This window comes from Prionailurus bengalensis, chromosome X (assembly GCF_016509475.1).
Source record: "Prionailurus bengalensis isolate Pbe53 chromosome X, Fcat_Pben_1.1_paternal_pri, whole genome shotgun sequence".
Lineage (NCBI taxonomy): Eukaryota > Metazoa > Chordata > Mammalia > Carnivora > Felidae > Prionailurus > Prionailurus bengalensis.
In genome coordinates, this window is record NC_057361.1 from 115042130 (window position 1) to 115067596 (window position 25467).

Genomic DNA, 25467 nt, shown 5'->3' on the forward strand with positions numbered 1-25467 from the left:
AACAAACTGAGGGTTGATGGAGGGAGGTGGGTGGGGGATGGGCTAGATGGGTGACGGGTATTAAGGAGGGCACTTGTGATGAGGGGCACTCGGTGTTGCACGTTAGCGACGAATCGCCGAATTTTGCTCCTGAAACCAATATTGCACTGTCTGTTAACTGACTAGAATTTATATAAAAATTTAAAAAAAAGAAAAATAGAAGTTACTAGTTGAAAACAATTATATACATATACGTGTGTGTATACATACATATATATAATTTTTACAATTTCTGTTTCGTCTTTTCTAATAGGTCTGCTATTCTTTTTGCAACATGTTGTTCGTGCCTTATGGATTCTATTTCTTCCTTTATCTTACTGAACGTTTTGCAGGTCTCTTTGATTTGCCTTCTGATACTACTTTTCTGGAACGTGGATTACCATGTTGATTGTCACTGCTGACTCCCCCTGCAGTGGGTTATTTCTCTTGTTGCTCTGTAAACTTGACTGTGGGCTCACCTTTAGCATTAACAGTTGTCTTCTGTAGAAGTGCTACTTGAACACTGGATAGTAGAGTTATCTATGTCTATAGTTCCATGTTCTTTCTCTGCCAGCACTCGGGCATCCCACTGGAGGCAGGTCAGTTTTTTATTTTAATTTCCCGCTTTTTAGCACAAATTGAGATGTGGGGTTCCAGGTGCGCTCTAGGCCCGGAATGAACACTGTGCTTATATCTGGGATGCTAGGGGGGAGGGATGAGTGGAGGGGGGAGGGGCAGAGAGAGAATCCCAAGCAGGCTCCACACCCAGCCCAGAGTCTGACATGGGGCTCGATCTCATGACCCCGAGATCACGACTTGAGCCAAAATCAAGAATTGGACGCTCCACCGACTCAGCCACCCAGGCGCCCCGGTTCTGATATTCTTGAGGGCTATGTAGTTCCAACTGTGGCACTGTGCTTTGGCTTTAAATAGGCGCTTCGTCTCTATCACCTAAAAATTTCCCTCTTTGGCTTTTGTTTTCTTTGCGTGTATTGTCCGACTTAAGGTAATATTTTATCCACTATGTCTATGTTTTTACGGAAGGATAGCGGTTTCTGCCGTACCTTAGTTCAACATAGTGACTAGAAGTCCCTATTCAACCTACTTCCACTATGACACTGAAATTGCTTTTACTGAGATGATCAATAACCTTATTGTCACATTAAGTGATTCCTTCTCAGTCATTACACAACCTTTCAGTAGCATTTGACAATTTTAAAAAATTTTTTAAATCTATTTTTTTAATGTTTCATTTATTCTTGAGAGAGAGAGAGAGAGAGAGAGAGACAGACAGACAGACAGAGCATGAGCAGGGGAGGGGCAGAGCAAGAGCGGGACGCAGAATCGGAAGCAGGCTCCAGGCTATGAGCCATCAGCACAGAGCCCAACACGGGGCTCGAACTCACAAGCAGTGAGATCATGACCTGAGCCGAAGTCGGAGGCTTTACTGACTGAGCCACCCAGGCGCCCCAGCATTTGACCCTATTGACCATTATCTTCTTGACACTTTTCCATAGACTTCTCCCAGAGTATGTTCTGATTTTCTTCCTACCCATATTTGACCGCACCTTCTCTTGGTCTTCTTTTCGTCTTACTGACCATTTGAGCTCCTTAGGATTCTGCCCTTTGCCCTCTCATTTTCTCCCTTATTCTTCCTTTTGTAGGTATTGACTCCTCATTCATCCATTCAACAAATGTTCTTTGATCATTTGGTCTGTGCCAGACTGACTTGTAGGTATTCAGCAGGGAACAAGGCAGATATGATCCTGCTCACGTGGAAATTACAGTTTAAGGAAGAGTCAGATAGTAAACACTGACACATAAATATGGGCTCATAAATTGTGATCACTGCTAAAAAACAAAAGGACAGAATGCTACTCGAGAGTAATATGGAAGGGGCACCTGGGTCACTCAGTTGGTGAAGCGTCCAACTCTTGATTTCTCAGCTCAGGTCATGATCTCACTGTTCGTGGGATCAAGCCCCACATCGGGCTCTGCTCTGGCAGTGCGGAGCCTGCTTGGGATTCTCTCTCTCCCTCTCTCTACCCCTTCCCCAATCTCTCTCTCTCAAAATAAATAAATAAACATTAAAAAAAAAAAAAGAGTAACACGGAAGAAGCTACTTGAGATAGGGAGGTTGGGAAAGGCCTCTAAGAGGGGATGAATAGTGCAGGAAATGACTACCTTTTCTACTATAACAATTCTAAAAATCTCCACTGCTTTTGACGGGGTTCAGGCCATGCGACCCCAAAATATGGCCCTTGGGCATAATGAATATTTGAAACTAAAGGAGTTCGAGAAAAAGGCCGAAGCAGAAAGGTGACCTTTCCTCTTCCTTTCTCCCCTGGAACAGGCTACGAACCCTTCATGGGAGCAGCGACCTCCTCATACCCCCCCAGGAAAAAAGCATCATATCTCCGAAGACAAAGGGACACCAAGAAGAATCCTGACGGGCCTTGCTAAGCTTCCCCTGGTTTCCCACACTTACCTTATACTCCTTGGCCTATCATACGTCTACACGACAGCCCTTTCTTCATCAAACCCAGTGCGAAGATAACTCGGGTCTAATTGTTTCCTTGGGCCTTCATTTCATTTTGAAGGCAGTTACGTAACACTTTTCATGAAATTATTCTGCATGTTCTTTCTTGTTAATTTGTCTTTTGTCTAATTTTCAGAGCCAGCCAGGGACCCTAGGAGGGTTGAGGAAGCTCTTTCTTTCCCGACCCTTTCACGGGCTCGGACAGCTCCTCTGAGCTCCATATATGGATAGTTCCACCCCAGTGGCACTCAGGACCTCAGAATCCCGAGCCAATCCTAAACAGACCTCATCTCGCAAAACGGATTCCTCCTCTCTTATTCCATGTGGCCATTAAGTTTGTTGCTTACATCCTACCCCTTTCTGGATTCATTCACCGTCTCACCCGAGCCAGAGACGCGGGTGTTAGCCTGAATTCTTCCTTTCCCAACCTCACTTCCAAAGAGTAACCAAGTACCGCAGGTCCTACCTTCCTACGGTGTTTTCTTAATCCCTATTGTTAAAACTTTCACCTAGGCCCATTTCCTTTCTTGCCTGAATTTTACCACAGCCTCCTCTGTGGCCTGTGATCAAACTGCTGTGCTCGCTGCGACGATTCTAACGGACAAGTCTGATCCTGCCAGGACCTGTTCACAAGTCTCAGCGGCCCTCCACTTACAAGCCCTCCGTTACCTGGCCCCGGACTTCCCTGTCACCCTTACATCCTGCCTCAGACACACCGTATTTCAGACGCGCCAAAGTACTTACCTTTCCCCAAGCACCCCCATCCAGCCCTTTAGCCGCTCCAACTACCGTACCTGTGAAAATCCTGTTCCCTCTTGCTCGGCAAACTCTTTAAGATCTATCTGTGGCATCATCTCCTCTGGGAAATCTTCCCCAACCATCCCCGAGTAAAGACACTTTCCACTTCTCTGCTCCACAGCATCCTATGTAGATAGCTACTATGGCGCCGATGAGATCTATTTCTGTCTGCCTGTCTGGCACGCAAACCAAACGGTAAGCTCCCCGAGGCAGGGACTGGGACTTCATCTTTGTATCCTCATGTGCAGACAGAGGAGGGACTCAATAAATGGCGGCTTCGTGGATAAACGAGTTGGCCAACTCGTCCTTCTCTGGTTAGAAAGCAGATCGTAGGCACCTGGAGCAAAGACACGCAGGCCAGGTCTATTTCGGTAAGAGCAGGTTCATGTACGACTCATGGTCGAGTGCGGCCATGTTTTAGTTACAAACAGAACCAAATAGTTGGGTCATTGAACTAGAAGCAGGGGGACCTACTGCATCCTGGAGAAAGGGAAAGTTACGTCAGGTTAGTCATTAGATTGGCCCCTAGTTTCGTCAGTAAAGTAATTCCTTAGAGGTCTACAGCACTTTAAGGTTTGACAGGACCCTCTCATAGCCATTGTCTTCTGTGATTTGCAGGAGAACCAGTGAGGTAGCCAGAGAAGGTTTCACCGGCACACAGTTTACAGATAAGAAAACTGTTTTTCACCAACAGCTCATGGTTTGCCTCCCATCACACGGCGAATTTCTGTACCGATCAGTTTATCCCCTACCTCATTCCAAAGAAGGATTGTGGCTGCTTACAAAAAGGTGTACAGGAAAATAAGGTTGGAAAGCAAGGAAGAGGGCATCGGCCTGAAGAGAGAAGAGTCAGACACTAGAGAAGGCCAGCAGGGTTTCAAGCCCAAGGTCTCATTAGGCTGCCTCCAGGAGCTTTTGAACCACTGGGTGGTGATTGGCAGGAGTTTTGTTGGCATTAAAAAAAAAAAAAAAGCAGCAACTATTTTGACTTCACAAAGCAAGTGGCCTAGTATCGATCGGAATACTCTCCCATCAAATGTCAGCACCGAAAATTAAAACCAAACTTGAATCGCTGCAATTATTTTGCCTGGACTGGAAACCTACATCAAGCAACAGACAGAGGCAAGGTGAAATGAGCTGAGACCACAAAGAAAATTGGTCCGTGAAGGTTCAGGGGCCTGGGTTTGTTTTTCAGAGCCACGTATACATACAAAATATTAATTAGATCAAGAGGTGACTCGGTTTCCGAGGTAAGCGAATTCCATTTTGATCGCATCATGTTTTATAGACATCCACCTGCTCCTAGATTTTTTGATGAGAGTTTAAATAATAATGTGGCTTTACTGGGGAGCCTGTGCCTCAACCAGAATCACAGATACCATTTTCCTAAGTGTTTTACTGAAATTGAAAATGATAATGCCTGTGAAGCCTCTCCACTGCTGACATTTCCAAGACTCTTTCCCAGCACAAACAAAATTAGAAAATGGAAAATATAACCTTTCTCGCCCTGTATTTTCTTCACAAGATATAAAATTGAAAGATAGTCTCTATTGCAGAATCATGACCAACTAGCAGGAATAATAACCATGATGAGAGAGTGAGAATAATAACAACCAACATGGTTTGAGCATTTACTCTGGGCCAGGCGCTGTTTTAAACACTTTACATATATTAACTCATCCAATTCTTAGGACAAACCTATGAGATAGGGACTATTATTATCCCCAGGTTATAGGGGAGGACAATGAGGTATACTGAGGTTGATAGTTTGCCTAAGGTCACACAGCTAATGAGTGGTGGAACTGGGACACTAATCTAGATAATTCTGCTATGCACAAACATGCAAACAATCCTAAATTTATAGTTGTTTAGTCAAATACATGGATTATATATTTTGTGGATCATTTCTGGTCTTCTATACTCACGGTTGCTTTTTTGCTGTTTAGATCATTGCCAATTAGCATTCCAGCGATAGAGGCTCGGGGAAAGTAAAGATACTACTAAACTTAGAGAAAGTTCCATGAATTTCTTCAAGAAGGGAACACTTCTTAGTTCCCCCCCCCCCGCCCCCCGATGCTCACTGCAATGATTTCTATCATACTTTGCAACTTTCAAATCATTTCTCCATGAGTAGATAGCTAGGTCTGGTGTTGCCATAGAGATTTTGATCAATGCCACGAGCTGGGGTCTCATGACTAATCTCATGTATGGGATTCATGAAGGCTGGGAACTGATCCTCTCAGGTCATTTAACACTTCAGTTCTGTTCAGTAACAGCTTAATTAAACCTTGAGGGTGGGGGGAAAAGGTCAACAGAAAAATAAAATTATATCTTTTGGGAAATTAGCTAATGAGCAAGGGAAGTTAGAATGCACTGCTGGGAGGAAGAGGAAAGAATAGGATGATACAAAACAACACAAATGGAACGGTTCGTTCCGGGTATTCAGGAGTTGAGCACTCCAACCAACTATCATTTATGAAGAGTCTTCTCTGCGCCTGGAAGGGTGCCAGGTACTTTCGGAGGTGTTATTTCATCTTGTTTTCACAATAATCCTAGGAGGCCAGGAGAAGAGAGGGTGAGTCACAGGCTCAAATTGAGACACATCGAGGGATACTGTCCCAACAAAGCTGGACCTCCCAAGCGTGTCTGACTCTTTCCACACCACTGGAGTGGGGCCGTAGCTGGACCTTACTTCCCATCCAATATCTTGATTGTCTAGAGGACAGAAACAGGGCTGATAAAGACAAGCTGCAAGGAAACAGATTAAGGCTCAGTTTGACGAAGCCATTGCTAACAATCGGGGCTGTCCAGAAATGGATAGGATGGATTATCTTGGGAGATAATCAGTGCCCTGTGATCAGAAGTGTTCATATAGGGGCTGTGGGGTTCACAAAGACCTGGTAAACACTTATTGGACGTTACAGAAGAGATTCTCGGATAAAGCGAATGATTTGAATCATTATGGACCCCTCGGTCAAAGACCCAACACAAAGGCCATCGGAGAAACATGTTGGTCATTAAAAGCTGAGTGTGTGAAACATGCTTAGAAAAAGAAACTATGCCCTTGGGTCAGTCTAAGTGTCCGACTCTTGATTTAGGCTCAGGTCATGATCTCATGGTTCATGAGATCAAGTCCCACATCGGGCTCTGCACTGACAGCATGGAGCCTATTTGGGATTTTCTCTCTCCCTCTTTCTCTGCCCCTCCCCCACTCCCACTCTCTCTTTTCTCTCAAAGTAAATAAATAAACTTCAAAAAAGAGAAAGCACCCCCTTGATAGAGTCTCAGCGGTGGCTCAAAGGAGGAAAGTTGGCAAAGAGCACTTACAGGGTTCTAGGGGCTGGGGTTGGTCATAATGTTTTTTTTTAATGTTAATTTATTTTGAGAGAGAGAGAGAGAGAGAGAAAACGTGTGTGCATGAGCAGGGGAGGGAGAGAGAAAGAGAGAGACAGAGAGAATCCTAAGCAGGCTCCGTGCTGCCAGCGCAGAGCAGGCCCCAATGCGGGGCTCAATCCCACGCACCATGAGATCATGACCTGAGCCCAAACCAAGAATCGGACCCTCAACCCATCAAGTGTTTTAAGGCAGCACTTGGTAAGTACGGTCCTTCCAAGTTCAGACCAGAATTTGTAAACTAGGTGAGTTGCTAGAACGGTCAGTGGTCTCATCTTTGGGACACATGAGCTATGCAGAGCTACTGTCAAAACAGTCCGAGCTAAAAACTAAGGCACCACGAGACTGTCACAGACCAGAGGAGAGTAAGATATGATATCCTGGATGGGACCCTGGAAGGTAACAAGAGCATCAGTGGAAAAACGGGTGAAATCCGAATAAAGTCCAGAGTTTGACAGTAATAAGATGTTGACATGACAGAAAACTGGATGAAGGATACAGGAGAACTCCCTGTACTGCCTTTGCAGCTTTTCTGTAAACCCAAACTCATTCCAAAAGCGTTAAGGTTTATTAAAACATAGCGTGAGTTTCGTTCGTCTTGCCCATCACGTCTTGCTTTGGTTTCTCGCACTCGTGAGTAATGGTTCGATATGTTTTGTAACCTTGTGGTGTGGTTTGCTTCTCACCTGGATCTGGAAATCGACTCAGAGGCCTTCTGGTCAGAAAAGAGTTTTCCACTTAATCTAAACTATGGGATAGTAAGTAATGGAATCTGACGTGGTTGGAAAAGATGTGTCGAAAATAAGACCTGTTTTCCGCTCACTCTTTGGTCCCTATTTTATAATTTCCTGACTTCAGGGGATGGTCCTGACACTGTCGTGTCCACCTTCTGTCACTGCTAACAGCAAAGCAACAGGTGAAGACTAGCGAAGCCCGCGATCTGGTCATTCACCAGGAGATACGGCTCTTTGAATCCAACGACCAGCGCACAAGACGTTGACACAGGTCAAGGTCAGCTCCTTTATGTGGGTCTTCCTTGTTCTTACCTAAGCTGTACTGTGAGATTTCTCAGCTTTAAGACTGCCAGCACCAGACCTTACGAATTTCAAGTCTTTACCTCTTCAGAGGAGCCAGCTTGGATGGCGTTTGTGACTGCAGCAGAGGAAATGCCATTTAGGGCAAAGAATATTGATAATATAATGGCTTCTTCCCTAACTAGGAATATTTGGCAAACATTTCCACTGATATTTACTTTTACACGCCCAGGAAGCTTGAAGCTCCTTTTCTCCTCCCTGCAAAACTATTGATATTATTAGTAATGGACAGAGGATGACTTTGCATTTGCAAAAGCAAAGACTGGGCATTGTATTAAGGTAACTTTTGTTATGGGTTTGCACATAGTAATTAGAACCAGTATTTGGGCGCGCCTGGGTGGCTCAGTCGGCTGAATGTCTGACTTCGGCTCAGGTCACGATCTCATGGGTCCGTGAGTTCGAGCCCCACATCCCGGCTCTGTGCTGACAGCCCAGAGCCTGGAGCCTGCTTTGGATTCTGTGCCTCCCTCTCTCTCTCTGCCCCTCCCCTGCTTGTGCTCTCTCTCTCTCTCTCAAAAATAAATAAACTTAATAAAACAGTATTTAGTTGTGTCCAAGGTAAATGGTCATTTCCACTTTTCAAACTATAGGCCTGAGGGGTCCCTGGCCGGCTCAGTCAGTGGAGCATACAACTACTGATCTCGGGGCCATGAGTTCGAGCCCCACATTGGGGATCGAGTTCACTGAAACACACACACACACACACACACACACACACACACACACACACGACTCTGGGCTTAATGGGCTGACGGCAACAAGAATCCTAGGTTTGAGTCTTGGTTCTCCTACTAACTAATCTTGGGACTTTAGGAAAACTCTATCTATACTTTGGGCTTCTATTTCCTCATTTATAAAATATGAGACCTATGCACACAAAACCCCTTTGAATTTAACTCATCCATAACCAACGAGAAAACGATGGTCACGGGAGTTTATCACGCAGCCATAGAATCATTTGTCCACTGCATTCAGCTATTCTGTCAAACTGAAAAAGTCAGAAGGCCCAGGAAGCCAGCGGTCCGCGCGGCAGAGTGGGTAACAGCATGGGCTCTGCAACTGGAAAACTTGATTCCATAGCATGTGAGATGTGTGACCTTAGAATGCCAAGTAACCTCTCTGTTCCTTAGTTTCCTCAACCGTAAGATGAAAATAACTATGGTACCTCTCTCCTACGGTAATAGTGAGAACTAAATGAGTTAATGTTTATAAAGAGCTTAGCATGTACTTGGCGTACGTACACACACAATAAACTATACTGGTCTACACGAGAGGCGGGATTTGGACCCACACAGTCTGGTTCCAGAGTCCCTGCTTTTCACACTATGCTCATTCTGCTGCCATAATAATAACTCGTGTTTGCTAAGGGCCTACCAAGCGCCAGACGATCAACAAACCTTAGCTCTAATTGTTATGACAACCCTGCAAGGAAAGTATTCTGCTTACCTCAAGCTTTACAAACGTGCACAGTGATGTTCGGAAAGAATAAGGACTTTGTCCAACCTCACAGGGCAAGGGAGGGCTACCGTCCGTCTCCACGATCTGTGTTCTGTCCACTCTACTGTGCTGCCTCTTCACAAGAATGAGATCCACGCTTTGTTTGGTTTCTTAACTTGGGAGGCTTTCTAGCGGGAGGGGAAGGCAAATTTTATTCAGTGTCAAATGTGTGGAGCAGTTGGATAATTCCCACACCAACGTTCTCTCTGGGAAAGATGTATAGCCCTCTCGTTAATGAGGCACCGGAAGCAATAGCCTTCAGTGAGGCCCCCTGCCGCTGGTGCAGGTCCCACAGGCACTGGAGAGATCTGTCGATTCCTCCAACAAGGAGATTTTTCTCTCAGGTAAAGGGAAAGAGTTACTGAAGCACATAAAGAAGGCTTTCATATGAAATTCAAATCTGCGCAACCTTCCTGAGAATGAATCCTAAGTGAACAAAATAACATTCTGACTAGAGCCCATAATCACATCGCTTTTTACATGATGAAACACAATGAGACGCATGGAAGAAATAACCGTGGGGCAAATTCGCCCTATTTAGTTCTATGGGAGAACAATTCTTCTTGGTTACCCTATAAATACATAGGATATCAGGGAGGCCAATACGTTTTTTTTTTTTGGGGGGGGTGATCTACTATGAAAATGTACCTAGTAAGATGTGAAATGAAGCCAATGATGAATATCTCCTTGTCTTTAGATGCTTGGAAGTACAGCCCACAAAGAATGCTCCAGAAGGCATTACAGTGAACAGCAAAGAATCGGGAAAATAGGCAAGTTCTGTGATTCTTAAGCTTTTGCCATTGGGTATTACTTGCATATAACTCCTTATTTTAATTTTGTATAAGAAAAGTCTCTCAAGTTCAACAAGGTCATACCACCACATAGGAAATGAAGACAGATGGGAAAATGTATATTTTAACTATAACAGTAACTTTTACTCACCCAGTATTTTAATATTATATTATCCTTTCCAAAGCTGCATGTAGCAAAAACTGAAGAACAATGTGTGAATTCATACTCTGTTGAGGAACCTTATATTCAGTAAAATATGAACACATTTATATGAAATAAATACAAGCCTTTTATGAACAATAATCCATCATGTGATGGCTTATTGCTTATACTTCACTCCAGGATGATACAAGTTTTGCAGCTTTCCTGTTCTGGTGCTCTGGGTTATAACTCCAGGTTCTTCAGAATTTCAGAGAGGAGTCAATCTCTCATCTCGCCTTTAAATGTGGGTAGACAGAGACCATGTTTTTCTCTTCTCCCATTCCCAAATACTCCATCCCTCGAGCCATAGCCCCTTGACTCTTCAAAGACGTTTCACTGAAAATGGACCATGACAAAACTCTGACCTCCTAATTAGAGACTGTTGAAGCAGGCCACATGTGTCCTTATGGCTTAGCGAAGCATGCACGGAATTTTGGAGCATTGCGTGCACGATGGATATTTTACTACTCTGGTGAGCTCTATTACTTCTACAATCAAAGACAGGATGGTAAAGCAAAGCTCAGAAAGCATGAACTAGAGCTCTTTTCCCGCTCTGGGCTGTGCAATGCGGGGAGGGCACAGATAATAACTGAGAGGAACCCCACGTGCCGAATGTGCTAAGAACACCGGCTAGCACCCAGTGGCCCTCTACTGCTGTGATGGGCAACAGATTAAAGAGAGAGCACCCCCTCCCTCCAGGGTTCCAGGAGGTTCCACACCCATACAAGGATGGGGTGAAGGAAGGAGAACAGAGACAGATGATCCACTCAGATGGAAAGCCCCGTGAAAGGGAAAGGCATGATCCTGCTCTTAGATAAAGTGAAGCCTGTCGTGGATTAAACATAACTAAAGCAACAACGAAGCAGAGCTCCGGATCAGTCTAATAATAGATTGACCCCCAAACAAAGTACTCGTGGCCTCATAGAAGAAAAGGTATTCCCATTTGGGGATATTAATATAATTTACCTCGGTTTCTGTTCTTTTATACGGTGTGACTTTTATTCAAACAGGAGTTCTATAAACAAACAAAAGACTTACAAAAAAGGACAACAAGAGAAAACATTCCTCGGAGATAAAGAGTCAACAGAACCAATTCCAGCGATGGCCTAGGTGAGGGAATTATCAAATGGAGACTCTAAAATGATTCTGGTAAGTATTTTCAAAGCTCTAGTGGAAAAGGTGAATGCCACGCACGCGTGGACAAAGAACTTCGGCACCAAGATGGAAAACTACGAACAGAGAAAACTGGAAAAGCTAGGAAGGAAATGTGGAATACCAAAGAGGATGCATTTGTTTGAACGGATTATCAGTCAGCTGGATAGAGCCCAGAATGGAATTTGTGACTTGCATACGCATGAATAGAAAGTATCGAAAAAGAAACAGAATGAAATAAAAGAGTCAAAAAACAAAACCAAACCAAAGCTAGAACAGAGTGGTATCTGCGAGACCACAGCAAACCATCTGATGTGAGTAATCAGAGTCCCCAGAGGAGAAGAAAGAGAGAAATGAGCAGAAGTGCGTGAAAGCAATAGTGAAAGCAATACTACACTGTATGTTAACTAAGTTGAATTGAACGAAATTAAGAAAATAGTACGTGTGTGTTTATGTAGGCATCACATTGAAGACTACCGACTGTTCATAGTAAAATTAATAATGAAGTCACAAGGGGGTTTAATAGCACATACAGAAAAAAAAAAAAAAAAAACCATGAGAAAACGATGCCAAAGGTTGTGAATGGGATAGTTGGAAGAATAATGCTGCGAATTTCTTACCTTGTTTGCGAAGTAACAGAATATATATTCCAAATAGCAAAGATAATGATGCATATGGTAATCTTGGGAGAGTGCTAAAAACAATACAAGCAATGTAACATGAAAAAAAGATTCGAGTCACCCCAAAAATGCTAGAAAAGAGGAACAGGGGCATGCCAAGAATATTGGACAAATAGAAACCAAGTGCCAAAATGGAAGAGTTAAACGCAAACATACCAAGAATTGCGATTTAAACACAAATGGTGTAAAAACTCTAAATGAAAGGTGGAATTTGGGGACCTGGAAGGCAAGTCTCACTTATATACATACCAGAAACACACTTTATTTTATTTATTTATTTTTTTTTCAACGTTTATTTATTTTTTGGGGGACAGAGAGAGACAGAGCATGAACGGGGGAGGGGCAGAGAGAGAGGGAGACACAGAATCGGAAACAGGCTCCAGGCTCTGAGCCATCAGCCCAGAGCCCGACGCGGGGCTCGAACTCCCGGACCGCGAGATCGTGACCTGGCTGAAGTCGGACGCTTAACCGACTGCGCCACCCAGGCGCCCCCAGAAACACACTTTAAAGAGAAAGACACAAAGAAGATGGAAAGTAGAATTACTACAAACGCTGAGGCTAACAAAGATGGTGTAATATAAAAAATATGACCCAATTTATAAAAAATATGAGTTCCTCTATGTTTACACTTCCTAATAAAAGGAGAGGGGGTAAATGCCCAGTCACGGTAGGCGGTTTCCATACCCACCTCTAAGGCATTGACAGGATATGCAGACAAAAATCCAGACTATAGACTTGAACAACACTATCCATCAATTTGACCTGATATAAATTTACGGAACACTACGCTAAGCAAATAGCAGAAAACACATTCTCCTCAAGGGTACCTGGAATGTTCAGCAAGTAGGCTCTAGGCTCAGCCATGATATAAGTTTAAATAAATTTCTAAGGATCAAAGTCAAAAAGAATATGTTATCTGACTGCAAAAATGTCCGGTATGAAATCCACATCAAGAATATACATAGACCATCTCCCCAAGTTTGGAAATCAAATATCACACATTTTAAAAAGTCACGGGTGGGGTGCCTGGGTGGCTCAGTCGGTTGAGCGTATGACTTTGCCTTAGGTTATGATCTCACAGTGCTTGAGATCGAGCCCCGTGTCGGGCTCTGTGCTAACAGGGCGGAATCTGCTTCAGATCCTCTGTCTCCCTGTCCCTGCCCCTCCCCCCCTCAAAAATAAATAAACATTAAAAAATGTTAACTAAGCCATGGGTAAAAGAAAAATCCAAAAGGAAGTTAGAAAATATTTTGAATTGAATGACAATTAAAGTATGATACATAAAAAAATGAAATCAATCCAAAGCTATCTTATAGGGAAATGTACAGCTTTAAATGCCTTTACTCAAAAAAGAAGAAAGTTACAAAATAAATGTCTTCTATTTCTGCCTTACAAAACTAGAAAGTGACGAACTCACCAAATCCCAAGTAACACGTACAGATAATCAGCAAAGCCAAAAGTTGATGCTTTGAAAAAAATTAATAAAATTTGAAACCACTAGCAATACAGATCATCAAAAAGAGAGAAAACTAGAAACTTAATATAGGAAGTGGAACTGAGGACGTTACCAGAGATGCTACAGACATTAAGAGGACAGTGACACGCTGTTGTGACCAACTCAGTAAGACAGGGAACCCAGCGCAAATAGGCCAAATGCTTGAGCAGACACAATAAAGATCTACAAATCGCCGCAAAGCACCTGAAAAACTACTCAACATCGTTAGTCATCAGGCAGATGCAAATTAAGACCAAAACGTACTATCATCACATAACACAGCAAGAATACGGGACTTGTTTAGCAGTAGGCTTAAAAAAATGAAACTTACATCAGTCTTGCGACCCAACAATTTCACTACCAGCCGCTTGTCCAAGACAAATGAAAACATATGGCCACAAAAGTATTTGTAAAAATTGTTTATAGATTTACTCAGTGTAGCCAAAAGCTGGAAACAATTCGGGTGTGTCAATGACTGGTAAACAAGTGGAGTGACTTTCGGATACAGATCCATGGGTGAATTTCAAAAACATTGCTCTGGGTGAAAGAAACCAGACACACACACACAAACATAATTATACTATAACGTTTCCATTTATGTGAAGTTCCAACAGAGGGAAAATGAACCGATGAGGATAGAAATAAGCTCAGCGGCCGCTTCTGGCAACGGAGGGGTGTTGACTAGGAACGGGCATATAGAGAACTTTCTGGGGTGATGAAAATAATTCTATATCTTAAATATAGATTACGTGAGTGTATGCATTTTTCCAAACTCATCAAACTGTCTACTAGCTGTATGTAAATTATACCTAAATAGCAGAAAGCTTTGAAAGGAATATACTGGTAAGGGAAGGACTGGGCGCACAGTCATTAGTGGAGAAGAATACTTCCAGGAGGATTTCTCTGAGTGACATATGTGTGGTTTTCCTGTTCCAGAATCTCATGCAGTACTTGCTAAAATGTAGATTCTCGGGTTCCAACCAAATTAGCTAGGGATATCCAATTTTAACCAGTTTCACGGAGGAAACTGATGGTACACACTAAGGTTTGGGAACAGCTGGGTTATAGAATGTTCAGTCCAGAAAGCAGAATTTTACCATATAGGACTAGTGTAGTTAGACAACACTTTAGCTAATGCTTGAAATGTGATTTTGGATATTTTCACAAGTTATGAGTCAGCTTTCATATGTCTATAAAATCAGATTATTTTATTTTATTGAGAAGAGTTGACATCATTTTGAGTTGGATGCTTGAAACTGGAAATTTTTTTAGTGTCTTATTTATTCCTAAGAGAGACAGAGAGAGAGAGAGAGAGAGCAGGAGCAGGTGAGCGAGGAACACAGAATCCGAAGCAGGCTCCAGGCTCCGAGCTGTCAGCACAGAGCCCGAGGCGGGGCTTGAACTCACAGACTGCGAGATCATGACCTGAGCCGAAGTCGGACGCTTAACCCACTGAGCCACCCGGGCGCCCTGGGTGCTTGAAACTTTAAAGCATCTGACACGAACTATAACTTTAACTGAATTCTAAATTCTCCTGTTGTTTAGATGAATGTCAATATGTATTCACATAAAAATGTCTAAGGCAAGTGAGTTATGTTGTATCAAAACAATAATTTTCCTTCCATTAAGCATCAAACATTCAGAGGTTTGCTATCAGAACATAAAGACACCCGCTTGGGATTGAGAGTAACCAAAGACTACCAAGCTCTTCCACTGGAATTTTATTTTCACTTATTTTTTTTAATTTTAGAGACAGAAAGAAAGCACGAGCTGGGAGAGGGGCAGAGAGAGAATCCCGAGCAGGCTCCACGTTCAGCACTGAGCTCAACGCGGGACTCGATTCCATCAAGACCTGAGCTGAAATCAAGAGTCGGATGCTCAACTGACTGAGCCACCCAGGTGCCCGGGAATTTTAAACATATAAAGATAGTGCAATCAGAACAGTAATAATCGGCCAATCAGCAAACTAATATTTGCTCAAAATCGATTCTGTGTGGGATCGTATGGCATCATATGGGCCTGTTTTAAAGACTGGCTCCAATGTTCATTAACTGGGGAACTCTGTCTCATTGTTTAACCTGTCTGGGCCTCAGTTCTCAGTTCCCTCAGTAGTAAAGTGACGAAGTATTCACCTGCTTTGCAGAGTTGTAAGAATTAGAGTTATACCCGTATGGTATTTACGCTGGAGACTAGCCCCTAGTCGATGCTTAACAAATGGCAGTTGTTTTTACGCAGTCTAACAATTAGGGTGATTATTTAAGCCTCTTTTTCTCAGTGAGGAGGAACAAAGAACCTGTTGACCAAGAACAAGGGTCAGGTGGATCACATCTTTAGAGAATGAAATATTATGGGGAGGAAATATTCTGAAAGAAATTGTATGGGCTCACCTTTCCTTGTTTTTGGAGTATCAAGGTCTCTAGGACAGGGTTGCGATGTGCTTTAGGACATTCTCATTGCGTATTTGTTGAATGAATGAAAGGGGGCAAAGGGAAATCTTCATAGTTTGTACGCACTCCAGTCTACCTCAGTCGTAGTGAACTTGACTAGTTTTGTTCTCCGTCTTGGCATGCTACCGTAGCGGTGGTTAACTATGAAGCCAAGGAAGTCCCAGCACCCAAGCGATAGGGTTTTTTTTTTCTCCCCCCACATAAATAACATTTTTAGTTACTGCTGTTATTAGCCCTGTGATCTTGATTAGGGAGATAAAAAGAAGTGTTGACCATGAGCCTTGCCCCGCTAGGAATTTATAATCCGGTGGGATAAATGAGCACAAAGTTTAATAAAATACGGAGTTTCGAATGAGTGTCATGATTGGTTTAGCCACCAGGTACTATGAGAGTTGTAGAGGTGAAAAACATCTGATTTGGTTGGCGGAGGGGACAGGAAAAGCATCTCAGGGGACACACACATTTAAGTCTCACGTCAGAGTGAAGCCAGTACAGGTTTTGATATAGGGAAGGAGCACGATGAACAGGGCATCTGGAGACCTTACCATACCCCATTACATAAGCGGGTATTAGAGCTGGAAAAATACCTTCTTCATCAACAATGCAGCTAGGCCTAAGCAGGACAATGAATGTTAGAAAGAAGGATGGAGTGTTTTGGCAGTCTGGAGCCCTAGTATATGCCTAAATAACACCCATCGTGTCATGCAAGGAAAGAAAGGATCGTGGATTGTAATTCTTAGTCCTTAAACACAGAATAAAGGAGCCATCTGGGTGGTTCAGTCAGGTGAGCATCTGACTCTTGATTTCGGCTCAGGCCATGATCTCACGGTCATGAGATTGAGCCCCCCAGCGGACTCAGCCCTGGGTGAGGAGCCTGCTTAGGACTCTCTCTCACCCTGCTCTCTCTCTCTCTCAAAAAACAAAATAAAATAAAAACAGTAAAGGACGGTGTATGTTGTGAACGAGTCATTATTTGGACATTGCAGGTACATGTTGAACTAGACATAGAGAATTGGCATGGGCAATAAAGTAAGAGTTTTGGGTCCAGGAGGCACGTGTATGCCCTCTTTAAATGTGTAAATGATCACGCCTGTTATTTACAACTCCTTTTGAGTAAGGTTTTTAAAAAAAACCTCTATTTTAGAAGGCAATGGTGTCATATCAGATAATATGTGCTAAATCATAAAAGAAACACTAACGTGTTATTCAGAAACTTACAAAACAAAGGAGACTTAAATGTAACCATTTTCACATTCTTACAAATGAAGCATTGTTCTATTAAAACATACTTTCGGGGCGCCTGGGTGGCTCGGTCGGTTAAGCCTCTGGCTCTTGGCTTCGGCTCAGGTCATGATCTCACAGTTCGTGGGTTCGAGCCTCACGTTGGGCTCTGCACTGGCAGTGTGGAGGCTGCTTGGGATTCTCTCTCTCCCTGTCTTTGTGCCCTTCTCCCCCTCTCAAAATAAATAAACTTAAAAAAAAACATACTTTAGCAAGCCCTGGCCAAAGAACGCCTTCTGAATAGAATGTAGATACCATGTTTTCATTCTGGTATAAAAAATTCAGGCTTTCAAATGGATAAAGAGTAATCCTTTAAATACATCTACTATTAGAGAAGTCTTCCCTTTACGAAAACATTCACAAAAAGTTCCTTTCCTTACAACGCGCCTCGTGCAGATCTCAAATGGGACTTGATTTACATACAATTTTCTGGAAACGAATTGAATCGTATAAAGCAAGATATGCTTGTCCTGTTGATTGAGATACGCTTTTACACTTTCAGGCCATGGCCAGTGGCACTGCTGGAGATAAAATGAAAGTTATGGTATATTCATCTTCCACCCATGGAACTGGATGGAACTGGCATCGCAAGGGGAACTTAACAACCGTTTCCTACCCAAGAGGTCCTGGCTTCCTGTGGATGCTCTCCTTTGTTCCCAAGAGCTGAAGGCCGTCTTTCCGGTCAGTTTTATGAGATCAGCTTAGATCGTTTCATCGTTTGCCCAGAGCAAATGTGCTGAACTGTTTTTGAGTGTTCTACGCAACCGTTGTGGATGTATTCATGCACCCAACAGGTACTGAATACCTACTAAGCACCAGGCCTAGGGGCGGGCCATCAGAACCGCTTACTATGAGAAGGCAGCCTGAGAGACTGCCCCAGGTGATAGGGGGCTTCGGTGTTTGGAGTGAGTGATCTAAGGAAGGGTTGTGAGTACACAGCTGCATCTCCTGAAATACCGACTGAGCAACCACTGATAAGAAAACCATGAATAAACAGATCGTTTCCTAAGCGCCTACCAGTAAGAAACCCATTAACACGTACACTGCTTCCCCTAGTTCTCAGAGAGACGGAGATCTGTCTTCCTCTGGTCTAAGTTTTGGAAACTTAGGATAGGATGTGTGTGGACTGGTAGGCAGGTGTAGGCACAGCCACTGGAGAGAAGGCCTAGAATGAGCCAGAAACTGAAAAGCACGCGAAGGGACCTGGAGAAACGGAAGGAGGAGTCACGGACAAGCAGGAGGCGGTACAACCAGGATACAAACGCTGAGAGAAAGAAATGGCTGAGCTAACACAGGGTGGCTCACACACAGGGCTCAGAGGGTAGGCTAAAAAAATTCGGATTCCTCGACCGCAGTAAGCACGATGACGGGGGCCTGCGGGCTGTGAAGGGTCACACGGAGCACGGTTCCTGCCTCTTCTTAACTCCCCGGAGGCCCAAAGGAGAGGCACCAGACTTAACTGGAGAATGGGGGGCTCGGGGGGAATGTTCTTGCCCCGAGAGCTGTTGAAAGGAGTTCTTCAGCGGGCCTGGGACCCCGTCTCGCCTGTGGAGGAGGGGGGGACGTGCGTCCTATCTAAAGGCAAAGGGCTAGACGACCTGACCTTTCTCGGGCCCAGAGCTCATCCCGTGTCACACCCGGCCCTTTTTGTATTCCTCCCAAAGGGACACCGAAGCATTCCCAGCCCCTGACCATCTGCGCTGCAGTCTGCACTCATTTCTGCAAGGGGGCTCCGTGTGCCACGGATGTACCTCTATTTAAAACAGACACATCTATTTATAACATTTCCCCAGTCCATCTAGAAGTCTTTTGTAAGCATAAAGTTGGCTGGCGCTTCTATCTCACCAGACAGCTTAGATGGCCATCTGATTGCTTCCGATGAATAGATGGGATACAATGGCAACGCAGTACTTGGTGAAAATGACTGGTGCCACAGAGCTTACGGAGCAAATATTTTATAAGCAGAGCGATGGCTTTAAATGTTTCTGCCACATGTACCATATCCCGAGATAAGGGACACAGAGTCTGTAGTCTCAGCGGCTAAAGATGGTTATACGTGTCTCCCATCTGACGGGAGGAAAATTTGGTGGGTTTATTAGAGGCATGAATTGTGAGAATAATAAAAAAAAAAATGAAATTCTGGACCGAGCTCACAAATTCTATGAGTTTTATCACTGATATGGCCCCTGACGCCCTAACCGTTCAAACGAGCTGGTTTTTTTTTTGTTTTTTTTTTTTCTCCTTTTCATGGGGAAATCAATTGAAAACAAGCAAATAAACAATGCGCAGGCAACACGACAGATCCACCTGAACCTTCATTTGGGGACACTCCGGGATCACCCCAAGTGGTTCAGGAGCTGCGGCAAAGTACTCAGAAGGGAAAGTCTATGAATCCCAGTTAATTCCATGCAGAACGAACCATAGACATGAACCCTGAAGGTATAGTCTTTAATTCCATGAACAAACACAAGCCACCCAGCAGTTTCAGGACAGGTGGAAGGATTCCGAAGAAACAAAACGTGCAAAGAGTAGCCACTCATCTGAAGGAGACGTTCTAGCAAAATTAAACGCTCAGAGGGGTCAGCATTCTCTGGGATCCGCTGGAGTTCAATGATAAAGAAAGCGCAGAGGGTTTCAATGAAAGCGATTGCTTGATGAGGCTACTTTGCTCAGAGGATACGAAACCTGGCAGAAAGTTTCCCCAGGAAAAGAGGTCATTTTCCGTTCCGTTGCGTGCTGACATTTCTCATCAAACAGTATCCAGTGGAGTGATTCCCACCATCCCAAAGAATCCCTGTCTTGCTATTTGCAGAGGCTCGAAGCTGGCCGCTCCAGCAACCTTCTGTCATCTTGTTTTTCTCCGTGAGCCCGAGGCTCTTGGGCGTTGGTTCTATTACCTATCTGCCGCAGCCATGGAGGGACAGATAGTCCCCCGGTTTCGCTCAGACATTATGAAGTGCCTATCTTCTGTGATTTCCCTGCAGATACACCTAATACAATTCTCCGAATTAAAGTGATTGTGTCCACCTTTCCTTCGCTCTATGTTGCCTTCTCTTTCTTTCCTTTCCTTCAGCTAAAAGCAAAGTGCATTTAAAGCTGACTCTATTTATTGTTTTTTTCTTCCTGTAGAAATTCAAATTAATGTTTTGTGCTGTCTGCAGACCAAATGCAAATCTGGAGGGAGGAAATCTCTCTCGAATCCGCTAGTGTCACAGTTTTCTAAATATAAATAGGACTTTACACAGACAGATATACACATTCACTCTTGTATAACAATATCTAACATTTCTCTTAGGAAAAAAAAAAAAAAAACAACAGACAAAGGAAGCATTTTTCAAAGAGTCTGCTCAATATCCAAACATCATGGGGTATGGGGGAAAGTCAACAGCCCTTGTCCCATCCGGAAAGGAAAGATCTCAACAGAAAGAGACCCGGCATGATTTTGTTAATTTCTATCAAGACGTTAATGTCCAGGATAAGCTTTCAAATCTATGCCCTTCAAAAACATTGCTTAAATAAATCTTACCTGAATACGACTTCCTTAACAAAGCCATGCTTCTTTGTAAGCTGGTCCTACCCAGACAGTTGCTGTCTACATTTGGAGCAGACACAGAGAAAGGAGATCGGAGAAAGTTTAAGGCATATCTAAAGTATTCTCCAAGGTACTGGCCAGAAACATCAAGCCCATACTCGCGGTATAGAGAGATCATTAATGGGCATTAGTGACAGACCATTATGACTCTCACAGATCATTAATGATTCATCATGTAGCAGTATTCTTCTGGCAATAATCAGACCATTGCTTGGACGCAGATATAAGCTTCGCCCATACTATTTGCTTAAACTTATTATTTCCAAGCATAAATTTTTCTTTTGCCTTCTAGAATTACAAAAAATGGTCTGTAACAGGATCCCTCCGCACATTAGAGGAACTTCTGAAGCTAGCTGTCTTCTTCGGTAGACGCTTCTCCCACTGTCAGGAATCTTGTAGTCTGAAAGGCTCCCCAATAGCTTTTGGGATATAGAAAATGTGTCTTTTATTTTGAAATTGAATTATTGATGAATAGAAAATGCTACAAGCAAAACAGACATTTAAAAGAATTACAGTTACCCAATCCTCTGTAACAATTACTTGTAAAATGCTGAAATTCTACCTGACTTTTGAGTTTCTTGCCAAAAAGTACATTTTCATATCGGAGTCCTTTGTTAAAAATTCAGAGACTCTACCATGAAAGCCTGTGACAAGGCTTTCAGCTAGTTACAACAAAAAACAAGAAACGCAGACCATTTTAGCATCTAGCCATACATGTTACTGAAGCACTCAACAACAGTGTTAATATAGGAATGAAAATTTTAAGGAAAGGCGAAACCCCACACCAAATTGCCATTCTTTTTATTTTTGCCTTATGGAAGATCCACTATTTTGGTTAAAAATGGAAATGAAAATGGAAATTTAGTTATTCCGGGAGCAAATGAGTCTTTCCTATTGAACACATTGGATTCTCCTTCTGTGTGGCTCTGGGAAAACTTCCCTTGAGTCAGAGAGAAAGGAAATCTGTTTCGGGGTCTGAATATCGTCACTATCAATGAATATTGAAGAGTTACTGACACCCACAAGGAGCTATATTTATTGAGCCCCATCACCCATACTCAGCGCTATAGGGAAAGGGAGATTATGTCTCTCCAAAAGCATTCCATAAACTTACATAATTTTTTCCCCTTCAGCTTCTCTGCATAATCAGAGTTGCCTTGTGCTTCTCTGCCTCTACTTTTCCATCCAACACGAGGAGTGTAACAGACAACAGCTGCAAGCGTAAGCCCTTCCCAAAGGGATCCAGCCTCAAGCGAAATTGGCTTAGCTGTAAGGACGGGATTTCAGCAGTAGGCAGGGGATGGAGAAAATCTGTTCTGCCCTGAAATCAAACACCCTCCCCCATTCCCTCCAGACGCCCACAGCCCAGGGGCCAGCACATCAGGGGCCCCCGGAACCCAAATGCGCCGAAGAGTGGTTTGTCAGAGAGAGACCCTGTGCTTGGTTTTTATGCTTTCCTGTCCCCGTTTTTAAATTCTCAACGATTTTTCAACACGGGGCAAAACTTTTGAACATATTCATTTTGCACCGGGCCCTGCAAATTGTGCAGCCAGTCCCGTCCCTTAAGAAGCCATTCGTTAACTAATCAGCTCAACTTAGAGGGGCCGACGATCAGCTTCCAAGGGTGACCACAGGGTCTTCCCCGCTGCCCTTGGACTAGGAAGCCGAGCTAGTCCTCAAGCCACTAGGCAGACAGCGGCATATGCTCAGATCCCTGTTTGCAAACCAAAATGGCTAATGGAAGAATTTAGGCTTCAGGGAGCTCCTTACGCAGGAGAGATGCCAATTTCCTTCAAACAAAAATAGAAAACCCTAATATGGAGGCAGCGTCTCTTGGCCAATATAAGAGCTCTTAAAAAAAAAAAAAGAGTATTTCCCAAGGGGCAAAATGAAGTCATCCCAAGATGAGTGGTCTCAGGTCTAATCAAGAGACTGTCTTTTAGCTGTGCCGTCGCCTCTCATGGCCTGCAGGGGGCCTCACTGGGCAGCGCGGAAGGGGGTCCCCTGGGATGACAGCAACTCAATCGTCTGATGTCTAGACTGCACAGAAATAAACAAAGCAAGGGCCAACACAGAGCCAAATTGCAAGGCAGGTGAAATTTATGTCTGCTATCCCGTGTCTCAAGCTAATTCTCGGCCGCTCAGGGCCCTCCTGTTCCTCTCCAGTTGCTGTACCTACCCCGCAGGAGTAACCCCCGGTCGCTCGGCAGCCCCCTGGGGACCCCTACCTTCTCTCGCATTCCGTCTCTACCCTACCTGTTCTCTTAGTCCTCCCTGTGCCTGACCTCGGTCATAGCGCTCACCCGTTCTACTTGGCCTCCCGGGGTGACATTTTTCCATGTCTTTATCGCTTCTTTATCGACACCCGATTCTAAACCCCAGGATAAAGGGCGTCGCGGGAGAATGGCGTATTGACACATGCATATTCGCAGCTTGCAGGGTGCAGCTTGGCACGGGTGGCCTTCACTTCCTTTACAGTCGTTTTAATCCAGATGCAATCAATGCTGGGGGTCAGCGCTCAGTGTCGGGTGGCTCACCCTCTTCTAACAGATACCGTCAGCGACTAACTCCCTCCACCCATCAGCCAAGCGCACCCTGCCAGAGTCACCATCCATCATCTGCCCCCACGGGCAGAACGTGACCCACCAGAAACTGACAGACCCAGTTACCTCGCCGGGCGAGTGGCCTTTCATCCCGGCCCAGGAAGCTAGGGATCTCCAAGCTCTCACTGCATTGTGGTCAAGTGGCCGGAGGAAGCTTCCTGCCGTCCTGAAGGCCCCAATCAATGCTCTGCCCTCCTCTTAGGGCCCAGACACATCAAACGCAATAATGCCCGATATTTAATCATGTCCCATTAAAATGCAAAGCCCTGTCTCCAGGTCCCCTTGACACTTTTAATTGTTTTCAAACGTCTGGAGAAGCCGAGGTAAACAGATTTGTAGTGCATTGTTCACTTGCTCGGCTACCACAGCCTCTTGGCTAATTAATAAGGGCATTCGGCTGCAACTGGGCGTCTTGGCTGCACCGATCCCTCCTCCTGGTGGGAAGAAGTTACGGGAAGGAAGAGCTTATGAGAGGAAAGGCAGATGTTTTTTATTAAGAAGTACCAACGAGTGGGACTTTTGTCTGCACAGAAAGCAACACTCAGATGCTGGGAGCACCTTTATTCGTCATTGCCCAAACTGGGAAGCAACCAAAATGTCCCGCGTAGGTGAATGGACGAGTGAACTGTGGTCCATCCAGTCAATGGAATAGTGTCCAACGATAAAAAGAAAAGAGTGACTGAGCCAGGAAAAGACACGGAGGCCCTTTCAATGCGTATTACTAGAGCAAAGAGGCCAATCTGAGAAGCTGTATACGTGTGATTCCAACTGTAATGACATTCTGGAAAAGGCAACAACAGCCAAAAAAAATGGAGACGGTGAATCCTAATGTGAACTACAGACTGTGGGTGATAATGATGTGATGATGCAGGTTCATCAACGGTAACAAATGTATTACTCTGGAGGGGGTGTGGATAACGGGGGAGGCTGTGTGTGTGCGCGTGTGAGGGGAGCGGGGGCATATGGGACACCTCTGTACCTTCCCCTCAATTTTGCTGTGAATCTAAAACTGCTCTACAAAGAAAAATAAGGGGGCGCCTGGGTGGCTCAATCATTTAAGCGTCCGACTGCGGCTCAGGTCATGATCTCACGGTTCTGGAGTTCGAGCCCCGCGTCGGGCTCTGTGCTGAGCGCTCGGAGCCTGGAGCCCGCTCCCGATTCTGTGTCTCCCTCGCTCTCTGCCCCTCCCCTGCTCACGCTCTGTCTCTGTCTCTCTCTCTCAAAAAAAAAGTACCGGGTACCTAATATGTTCCAGGAGCACATGTTTTCTCATTGAATTCTCACGACAACCCTGTCAAGTTTTCTTTGTTATGCTTTTTGTTTTTGTGGATGAGGAAACTCAAGCTAAGGGGGGGGGGGGGTCCCTGCCCAAGGTCACATGGCTGGTAACTGGCTGGAATACTGCCGAGGGTTTCAAAAGCTTACTTGGTGGTCAAACTGGGAACCCTTTATGGTCTCTCCCAATAGAGGGTTTTTGTAATTCCATATCCCTTCTCCTCCATAAAGCAATTCCCAGCACATCCAATTGCCTGAAGCTCACCAGCCCTGCCCATGTTTCCTTTCCTATGACAGTAAGGAGTCCCCGGAAGGAAAGGCAATGCTGTACGGGCAGCCCCCAGCCCAGTCGGAAGACAGGGGCCACTTGACTGCTGTCCGCTACCAAGGGCCACACCCCCCTCTCATTTTCTCAGAGAGTAGCAGGGGCCAAGACGCAGCCGGGGAGATCCACGGTGCCCCCGATTCCAAGGATCACAGGAGTCCGCTTCAGGAACAGCCCCCTGGCTGTTTTCCCCACGGCTCAAATCCTATCAGCGCCACCGTGGCTCTCCTGCACAAGAGGCACAGGCGACACCTTGGCCACGCCCGGGAATGCGGCCTCATTGAG

At 44.5% G+C, this 25467-nt stretch overlaps 1 protein-coding gene across 3 annotated transcripts in view; it reads right to left on the minus strand.

Moving 5' to 3' along the window:
* The window catches only part of FGF13 (fibroblast growth factor 13), a 445305-nt gene that overhangs the window by 77369 nt on the left and 342469 nt on the right, over positions 1-25467 (minus strand). Inside the window, exon 1 of one of the 3 annotated variants that reach the window (XM_043570383.1) lies at positions 20914-20989. The exons of the other annotated variants lie outside the window; for them this stretch is intronic. Coding sequence (XP_043426318.1) covers positions 20914-20941 — 28 coding nt within the window. The 5' untranslated portion in view covers positions 20942-20989. Of the gene's footprint in view, positions 1-20913; positions 20990-25467 lie in introns of those variants that run through there. 3 annotated transcript variants of the gene reach the window in all.